Source organism: Monopterus albus, unplaced genomic scaffold (assembly GCF_001952655.1).
Source record: "Monopterus albus unplaced genomic scaffold, M_albus_1.0 scaffold16.1, whole genome shotgun sequence".
NCBI lineage: Eukaryota > Metazoa > Chordata > Actinopteri > Synbranchiformes > Synbranchidae > Monopterus > Monopterus albus.
Window position 1 is genome coordinate 2,827,799 of NW_018127896.1, and position 9,444 is coordinate 2,837,242.

At 38.8% G+C, this 9,444-nt stretch overlaps 2 protein-coding genes across 4 annotated transcripts in view; one reads left to right on the plus strand and one right to left on the minus strand.

Moving 5' to 3' along the window:
• gpr137c (G protein-coupled receptor 137c) overlaps positions 1 to 4,999 on the plus strand; it is a 13,277-nt gene extending 8,278 nt beyond the window's left edge. Inside the window, exons 6-10 of one of the 3 annotated variants that reach the window (XM_020592005.1) lie at positions 822 to 971; positions 1,338 to 1,463; positions 1,671 to 1,795; positions 1,977 to 2,170; positions 4,980 to 4,999. In XM_020592005.1, the coding sequence (XP_020447661.1) occupies positions 822 to 971; positions 1,338 to 1,463; positions 1,671 to 1,795; positions 1,977 to 2,170; positions 4,980 to 4,984 (600 nt within the window). In that variant the 3' untranslated portion in view covers positions 4,985 to 4,999. Of the gene's footprint in view, positions 1 to 821; positions 972 to 1,337; positions 1,464 to 1,670; positions 1,796 to 1,976; positions 4,705 to 4,979 lie in introns of those variants that run through there. The other 2 variants (XM_020592003.1, XM_020592004.1) reach the window with 2 other exon arrangements.
• A 686-nt stretch (positions 5,000 to 5,685) lies between these two features.
• acp2 (acid phosphatase 2, lysosomal) overlaps positions 5,686 to 9,444 on the minus strand; it is a 6,388-nt gene continuing 2,629 nt past the window's right edge. Inside the window, exons 3-13 of the mRNA XM_020592289.1 lie at positions 9,291 to 9,377; positions 8,958 to 9,018; positions 8,760 to 8,851; positions 8,586 to 8,684; positions 8,323 to 8,412; positions 7,721 to 7,804; positions 7,576 to 7,624; positions 7,342 to 7,430; positions 7,008 to 7,114; positions 6,665 to 6,840; positions 5,686 to 6,556 (exon numbers count right to left, since the gene is read on the minus strand). Coding sequence (XP_020447945.1) covers positions 6,411 to 6,556; positions 6,665 to 6,840; positions 7,008 to 7,114; positions 7,342 to 7,430; positions 7,576 to 7,624; positions 7,721 to 7,804; positions 8,323 to 8,412; positions 8,586 to 8,684; positions 8,760 to 8,851; positions 8,958 to 9,018; positions 9,291 to 9,377 — 1,080 coding nt within the window. The 3' untranslated portion in view covers positions 5,686 to 6,410. The remainder of the gene's footprint in view (positions 6,557 to 6,664; positions 6,841 to 7,007; positions 7,115 to 7,341; positions 7,431 to 7,575; positions 7,625 to 7,720; positions 7,805 to 8,322; positions 8,413 to 8,585; positions 8,685 to 8,759; positions 8,852 to 8,957; positions 9,019 to 9,290; positions 9,378 to 9,444) is intronic.

The following is a 9,444-nucleotide window of genomic DNA, read 5'->3' on the forward strand; positions in this document are numbered from 1 at the left end:
TAGATTCGAAGGAGAGACAACCTGTGACTGTTTTCATGCTAAACTTACTAGCGGTGTGTATCACTAAAACATGTCCCACTGAAAAACAACAACAAACTCCGTCGGGAGGAATATGTGCATCACTAAAATATGCCCTACTGGAAAAACTATAAACTCCGCAGGGCGGAATATTAACTTTAGCTTCATAACTTCTAAATTCTAAATATATAAAAATTTAGAACATGCACCACAAACTGCAGGCAACTGGAATGTTCTCTGTTAAAACGTGTTATGTATTAAATATTTTTGTTTATTTTATGTAATGTCCATTTGGAATAGCGTTGTGTAAATACTTTTGTTTGGGAAACTCAGATGTCCGAGTTTTCCACGTGTCCTTAAACGCACCGTGCATTCGTGGATCGTGGACTTTTGAGAGTGCGGAAAAACACTCTCAAAAATCCGTGTGTGCGCGGAAGGTGATTCGTGTGTGTTAGACGATCCACGCATGCGTAGGTAACAATGTGTACGTACTTTCTAAAGAACTGCACACAAAAAATCGATTTTAAGCATTTGTAAAATGTGTTTTATGTGCAGTTTGTACAGCATGCATTTGTGAACAGCATGACACACACACACAAATGGCTTTATACGTGCAGATTGCGCGGCACACATTTGTGATCCTCATGACACACACACACACACAAATCGCTTGTTACAGACAAAACATTAAACACACATTTGTAACATTTTTGATAGGATTTTATCTCCATAAATATTGGCCTTTAACTTACAAACCAACAGCCAACTGATAAATCAGTGTAAGCCAATCTCTTCCTCACCAGGGTACATCAGTATGCCAAGCAACAGCCGTAGGAGCTGTGGTGATTCTTCTCTACACATCCAGAGCCTGTTACAACCTGGTAGTGGTGGCCCTGTCCTCACAGGACAGACTGAGTCCTTTCAACTATGGCTGGTACAGTGTTTCTGATCAGGTAATATACCAGGTGTGTTCAGTTTCAGTTGGAAACTGAGCTTTTATATAGCCGCCAGCCTCGTGTGTGTGTGTGTGTGTGTCTGTGTGTGTATGTGTGTCCTGACCTGCATCCTCACAGGAGATGGACAGCCCATTTGAAAGGGTTCCTGTCTGTGTGTTTGTGTGTATGTGTTGGGCATGAATACACACAGCATATTTGCTGTCTGTATGTGGGGGCATAATCTCATATTGCAGATTATTCCTTTAATCTGACTGTATACTAGCTGTCAGCCTAACATCTCAACACTATTCTGTCTCTCAGATGTTATGTGTGTTCATAATTGATGGAATGAATTCAAATGTACAGAGTGTTTTTGTGTTATAGGCTGATGTGCAAGAGATCAGTGGTGAAGCCTACATTGTGTTTGGGATCATTCTGTTCTTCTGGGAGCTGCTACCTACCAGCTTAGTGGTGGTTTTCTTCAGAGTCCAGAGACCCAACCAAAATCTGGTAAAATTCAGTTCAATTTCTTTGTATAGCACTGATTCACAACAACAATTGTCTTGGGGCACTTTACATAATCAGGTCTAGACCTCACAGTATTATAAGTAAAACCCAACAAAAAATAATGATAATCACTAATTTGTCTGTTAGAGCTTTGAACTTTCTCAAATGCTGTAAACCATGATGAGAATTGAATATTTCTCTATCTCTCAGGCTCCAGGAGGGATGATCAACAGCCACAGTTTCAGCTCCAGAGCTTATTTCTTTGACAACCCTCGACGGTACGACAGTGATGACGACCTTTCCAGAAGTATTAACAATAGGACTGATCGGGCCAGGTGGGCACACACATGCACATACATTCTCTCAGTGTCTGTTTTTCAGTTAAAGTATCAGCCGCAAATCAATTAAGCTTAGCATTGTGTTGTAAGCTTTGTATTGAAAAATCAATACGTCGACTTATCTCTGTCTCTTTTTCTTATCCTCTCCCTCCTCTCCTCAATCCCTCTCATCTCTCAGTCTCCTCTCCACTACTCCCCAGCTGGGTTCATCTAGTTGGTATGGCTCAATCCAGCGTAGCGGGACCCTGACAGCGGGTGTTGCCTCCACCCAGCAACCACCATCTTCCACAGCCCCCCTCCTTTTAGCCTATGGAACCACCCAGAGTCACCACCACAACTACTACTCCACCCCACAGAACCACCATCATCACAGTAATTACTATTCCACATCACAAAATTATTACTGTGGGTCACAAACATACTTTTGCACCCCACAGAATTAAGGGTACATTGTCCAGATTGAAGAAGAATAATATCTAACAACTGCCTGTGTTTGTGTCACCATTTTGCTTCTCCAACTACATCAAAGCAGCTCCTTTTGAGTAATAACCTGAAATATTACTGAGGACCAAGTATGAAGGTTCACCAAACTTATTCTGGAGAAATGTGGTCGAATCAGCAATGGCATGTATGGACATGAGTGACAGGAAGCGCAGGCTATGGACCAGATTTTTAGCATTAATATGGCTAATACACTGAAAACAACAAAGACCAAACTTCTTCTGTTAAATGTTTTGGTCATATTATCATTTCAGACCAGAATCATCAGAGACCAGACAATCATCACTCTCATCATCCTTTTTTTTCTTTTCTTGTAAGTTTGATTCAGTTGCACTTCTGTGGAAGGTATATTTCTGCACAGCCGAGATCCATGTAGCAAGCTTATCAAGCTAATTTGCTGAAGCTGCAATGGTCTATCAGTCAAGATTCACTCAACCTTTGTCAAACTGCTATTTGGGTTGTCAACCCTAGGTTGTGTGACTGATTTTATTGGGAATATGTATGATTTTATTTGTATTTTAAAAGGGCAATTTAGGCTGGAAAACAACAGTAAAGGATGCTAGGCTACTAGTTTGAGCTTCAAAAAGTGTATTCTGATTATGAAAACCAAATGATATGCATTTAGAAAAGGCATTTCATTGTGTTTCTCACTTTTAGCTCTGAATACATTAGAACAGTAATTAGCTTTTTGCTGTTGGAGCTAGCTTATGTCCAGCTCCAACAGCAAATGGCAAATAACAGCTTGAAAAACTTTTAACCAAGAAAATTCCCAGAGGCCCAACAAAACCAAAATACGAAAAGCTAATGAAACTTTGATTCATCACAGACTGTGACAAATTTTGTTTTCACACTGATGGTTAATTTGGTGCCACACATAGAAAGTTTTACAAATGCTGTTAGCAAGTTTAAGACTGCTCAGTTCCACTTAACCCATGGATCCCTCTGTAATTTGAGATGTAAAATAAGCTTTTTGTAATTTTCATAACTTACTGTAATATTTCAGTTTTCACAAATATTATCCATGTAAACTTCCTACAGCCCCAAAATATATGTTTAATTTGTATATCTGTGGTATTAATGGGTGTTAATTTGAATATCACAAGCTTGATCAAACATGTCAGTGCTGTTGGATAAAAATATTTAACAGCAGCCAAATCCAGACTTCCTTATCCACAGTTATGGAAACTAGTGAAACCGTACAACTGGAGTGACCAGGTTTTGTCATATTATGGCTACAAGTTGCTGGATATTAGGGATAAAACACATTACATTAAGTAACTTACATTCAGAACCCTGTTAATGTTGTTTATTAACAGGGTGGAAGAGTCTCTGTGACACATCTAAGACCAAAAATGTAATCTGATTCTTTGTGAGCTGTGAGGCAACAATTTGCACTTAGGAATTTGCCTTCAGAGAGAAAGGTGTTTGTGTCTGAATGTGGGATCTCACTAACCAACCTGTCTGTATTCTTTATGTTACTATTTATCCTTTGAGAAAGGAAATATCAGTGTGCCATCATGCTGTCATATCTAATAGTTTCATTCCTCAAGGAAAATATTTTTGCACAAGAGATGGTCGGATGGTGTATGTTTTTAATTGTGTTTCCAAGTTAATCGATTACGGATCTATGTGTGTTAATGATATTAAGTATGTGTGTGATCTTAGATTTTTGGTTTTAGAGTTGGTATGCTTTTTATACATTGGTTTTTATTGTACATTATTACTTTCTAACACACCCCGCCTTTCGCCCAATGCCTGCTGGGATTGGCTCCAGCCCCCCCGTGACTGCGTTCAGGACTAAGCAGTATGTGAGATGAGACTTTCTAACACATTCTATAGTTTTTATTTTCATTGTTTTTCATTATTACATGTTTTCTGAATCTCATGACAACCTGTAAGCAATATGTCACTTTAATGGGACATTTTTCATACATGACCTAGTTCTCAGACCAAAATCTGTGTATCTGTGCTGCCCCTTTGTTTTTAAAACCATGGTGTTGTACCTGACTTCATCTGTCATGAAGATCAATCTGTAAAAGAAAACTCAACATCTACAGTGCATGCTTCTGCATCAGAAAAACCCAGTGTCATATTTTCTCTCCAAGGTGATAATATTTGTGTAAACGGTATTTGCTCTGTTATAATTGTTTTATGTTATGGGTTGTTTTAGTCATGGCCATACTGAATGTAGCCTATTGTGCAACAGATCACTAACAATGTATGCAACAAAAGCACTACCATGTTTAAATAAAGGCCTACTGCACTGTTTTTAAAGACCAAAGGGAGCCAGTATTCATCTAGCAGTGTGTTACTTCAAACATGACACAAAATATACAATACTTTGCAGTTTTGCACCAAACACAACTGAGTCAGATGTGATTCGTGTCATCAGTGCATACTTTATACAACATCAAGTCACCAAAAAATGCAAATTTCACACAGGAATAAATGTTCTTATTGTGTTTGCTACTATGGATCTGACTGGTGCTGACTTTTCCCACCAATACACAGTTGGTCACGTGGCTGAATTTACCAGTATAATCATTTCATGATGTCCGAATTAAGTTGAATTGGCTGGCTTACTGTAAAATATGGCAAAGTTTAGTTGCTATTAATAGAGCTGTAAATGTACAGTAGCTCCAGGTATGAGGTACAACTTAAACCTTTCTCTTTGTATCAGAGTGAAAACAAGTAAAGCAGTGTTGTCTGCAGTGCTGCCACAGTATTAGCTCTGCACTCCGCATTGACAACATCCTACCAAGATGACAAATATTCTCCAGACTGTTATACCAAGGAATCCACAAGCAAAGTGAGTCTGTGTTTATACAATTTATTTTTACAAATTAACATTAACACATTCTCAAAGTCTGATCAGCAATTTCATATAAAATGAACACCATAATGACAATGTAAAGTTGAGCCACATAATTATAATAATGGTAATTGTGTTCATAATTGCAATTGTGACAGTTTGATTTCTTCAAAAAATTGTTTTCCAGGTTTGATGTGACAAAATTAACTGATTTCAAGAATGTGCAAATTAATTTACAGTCTAGAATCCTAAGAACCAATATCCCCGTCATAGATTATACATATCTGTAATATATTAAATATTTCTCTTCAGTAATCAAACGGCCAATGCAAACAAAAGAAACCATCTCCTGATGTATAAAACTAAAAAACTTAGTCTACCACTGCTTGAGCTGAAAGTTTTAGATACAATTTATAGTTTCATGATATCACTTAAGGAAAAATCATTCATTTTAAAAGATGTTTGGTTCATAGTGAAAAACCAGGTTTTTATTTTTTTAATAATTCAAAGCTGACTTGACTAAAAATGCACAAACATAAAGGCTTGCACTAAAAAAAAAAAAAAAACAACCAAACATCTTCAAAATCATCTGTTTAAACGGAAGCTGAATAAAACTGAAAATTCTTATGACTGCAAGACTGATTTACAGTATTGTGCTTGGTTTGGTCACAGGTCAGGTTCAGCTAAACTACCACTGAGCTGGTGTCTTGCTAAAGGACACTTGGTAGTGGATGCCTGCTATCACCATGTCAGCACCTTTTTTGTGCCTCAGAGAAATCAAACACACCTGAACAATTTCAAAAAAAAAAAATATCTGTAATCATAGAGAATGTGTCATTCATTACATCAGAAAAAAAGTTCACCAAAACACCCCATAATTAAAGGCATTGACAGTACCAAGAACTCACGGTTTTCCCCTCACATTTCCAGACTATTACACTAGTTAAAATTTCCTGGACTAACTTTTTGAACTTTTCTAAACTCACATAAAAAAAAAAAAAAACAATCGTTCAATCTTTCTAAGCAGAAATCTGGTCAGATTGTATTTTTAAACAACTACCTTACTTGCCAATGTTAGAGATCAGAGTTCACAGTCTAAAATATGGTCCTCTCTAAAATATCAATATAAAATGTTTAAGTTCTTCCCTTTCAACCTATAAACTGGGTCATTTTGGAAATTCCCTGTGGGAAAAAAAATAATTCTGGTCCCGAACCACAGTTAATTTAGAGTTCATCGTCATCGCTGCCAACCCAAGAGGTGAGGCCTGTAGATCTCTGAGGAAGAAGTCTGCGCTTCTGTCAGGATTCCTCTCCAGCTTCTTGGTTGATCACATGGTGATATCCCTGGTTGGTGTGTGGCTCCTTCTGCCAACAGAGAATGCCAAGGAGAAGCGAGATGAAGAGGAAGAGCAGGCAGCTGGATACCACCAGACCAATGATCACTCCTGAAGACAGAAGACAAGTGAATGGAGAAAATGAAGCAAAGGTGGAGCCATCTATAATTTTTCTTTTATTTTAATAGTCTGCATTATTTAACTGAGTTGTGTGTTAACCTTTATCTTTCCCCTGTGAAGGAATTTGGCACTCTTTGTCCCTGTCGTCTGAAATCGAAAGCTTGGTAATTTTCACAAACTCTTCTAGGGGGCAGTCAAGGGTGCAACCTGGTAACTGCAGAGGGTACGGATCCACTGAGCTGTCGTTCCGGTAAAACATCAACACCGAAGCAGAGCTGCAGGCACAGAGAGGAACAAGATCAATGTTTGGCAAAATGTTAATATTGTATGTCCTCTATCACAAATAGTAGTGCTAGTGCTTCTATTAACTCCTCAATAGTACATGGAGTGTGAGTGTCAATATTATGCTTGTGTCAGTTTACTATGCTGGTATGCGTTTTACCTGTTGGCATCTCTGTAAAGCTCAAATATGTGACAGGAGGCGTAAGGTGGCTGTCTTCCGTTAAACACATCCAAACTGGCCTGAAGAGCAGTTACAGTGCTGTCGTGCTGTGAAGGGGACAAACACATTAAAGAAATGTACTGATGAAAAGATGAAAGACTGACGTCTGTGCGCTAAATATGAAGTTACAGCCAGGCGACAGGTAGTTTAGCTAAGCAGAAGGACTGCAAGCAGGAGAAAAACAGCTAGCTTTGTCCAAAAGGTACTGTAGCAAAAGCTGCCTAGAGATAAATTCAAAAAACAGTTCTTAGTGTTAATAGTGTTACTAGCTCACCGCTGACAACATCATCATTTTCAGTCTCTGTTTCGGGTCTGGGACGGCCATCCTCGAAAGATTCTTCACTATTTCACCCAGAAGGAGACCTGAAAGACAGACAGCAACAAATGTGGATTCATCTGCTGCTGAAAATAGTCTCAAACATACTGAAAGCACAATGTTTTTCTTTTTAAGAAACAATTGATAAAAACTACAGTACCCTTTACATTTCCCTGCTCTACACACACATACCTCCCTGTAGCCGACTCTTCTCTTGTCGTTTGTAGACCCCAAATACGATCTGTGAGAATTTGACATCAAATGGTCTCCTTACATTAAAATTGTTTTAATTCCACGACAATCACAAGACACCAAAAATATGATTCATCACTTTTACCTGAAATCCAAAGTCCTTGAGCACTTGGAGCCTCTTCATCACATTAGGAGTCACCCAGTCAGGAGCAGACTTGTTGTGACGGGACTGAACAGCCACAAACAGCAGGGAAATGATGAACACCATGTAAAAGACTTCACAAAAGGCCTAAAATCTTTAATGAAACAGTGATGAAGCTGACAAAGTACCCTTCTGTTCTTGTTAGCACTTTGTCAGCAGTCTGCCTCCACCTCTTTACAGCATTCTCTCTTGCTTCATTATTTTGTGGCTATACTCCTTGGCTTGACTGACCCTGATTGCATAGTAGTTCATAATTGAACCCTCACACTATTCTTTGTGAATTTCAGTGGGGAAACTCAGACTGCTTCTAGTTGCACAGTCCTTTTCCTCAAAAACTGGTGAGATCAGCTGGGTCACGAGACTGTAACAAGCGAGGTTTGGTCTAGGCCACATTAACTTCACTGTTGAAATTCAGCATGTGAATTTTTCTCTTGCACGCCAAGTTATTCTCAACATCCATATATACTTGGTTTTCATTTATTTTCAACATCCATATATACTTGGTTTTCATTGCTGTGTGTTTTTTTGCACATGCCTGTTCTTACCTCACAGAAGAGTGTGTCATACAGGCCCCAGGCTGTCTCCACAGTGGTCTTATTCCATCCCGATTTATTCCTCACCAGCTCTATAAGGTCCTGAAGAGAGGATCACTAAGTGCATCCTACATCTATATTACCATTTTATAAATCACTTTCATTTATTGTCTGTTTGTTTTACTTATTTATTCTGAAAGTTGTATTAAGGCATGCCCTCAATAGCTGCTACAACCCTGATCTTGGAACAATATGTGTCAATAAAGGAAAAGTACCTGATTTGCAATGGTGACATTAATAAACTCCTCTGTGTGCTTTGTTTCATTCAACAGCTGTGCGTAGCGAGGACAGTCTCCTAGAGGAAATAAGAGAAGCTAAAAAAGACACAAAGTTCAGTGAATCCTTTTTAACAAGAAGCACTAATAAAACCATTGATTTTATATACATACCCTATCTTCACTTTGCGGCACGGTGTGTACAGGTATTGGCTGCCACTTCACGCCCTTTGTGAAGATCTGCTGATCGCTGGGGGGGTACAGACCTAGAGGACAGTGACAGACCACTAAGGTGAGGATGATGAAGAATACCAGAAAGTAGTGCTGCTTGACAAAAGAGAAGTTGGAGATGGAGGTAGCTTATGGTCAGACCTGCCAGGTTGGCCTCAGCGCTCATCAGGGTGCGATCATAGTCTGTACTGCGAACCAAGATCTGAGGACAAAGGAGTTGCCAGTGACACATCAAATATTAAATATGGAATTACACTAAACAGTTTGAAGAAAATAGCTAAAGACAGACTTGGATCAAAGCACTGGATAATTCACTGGTACTGAGGCCTTCCTCCTATAACATCTCTCAAACTTTCACCATGTTCTGGGAATTCTAGCACCAACATGGCAAGAAGCCCCTTCTCTTAAATGTTAATGAATCACTGTCTGTGCGTAGAGGTACTGCTATGAAGAAGAGGAGCATCCGTCTCGTACCTCATGTCTGTCATAGGATTTGTTGAGAAATCCGTTGTATCGCTTCCTTAGAAACTGGCCCAGCTCATAGTGTTGCCTCATCCCATCCTATAAACATGTGAATAGTAATAAAACTAACATTAGACTACTGATGACATTACTGTGTATATATATA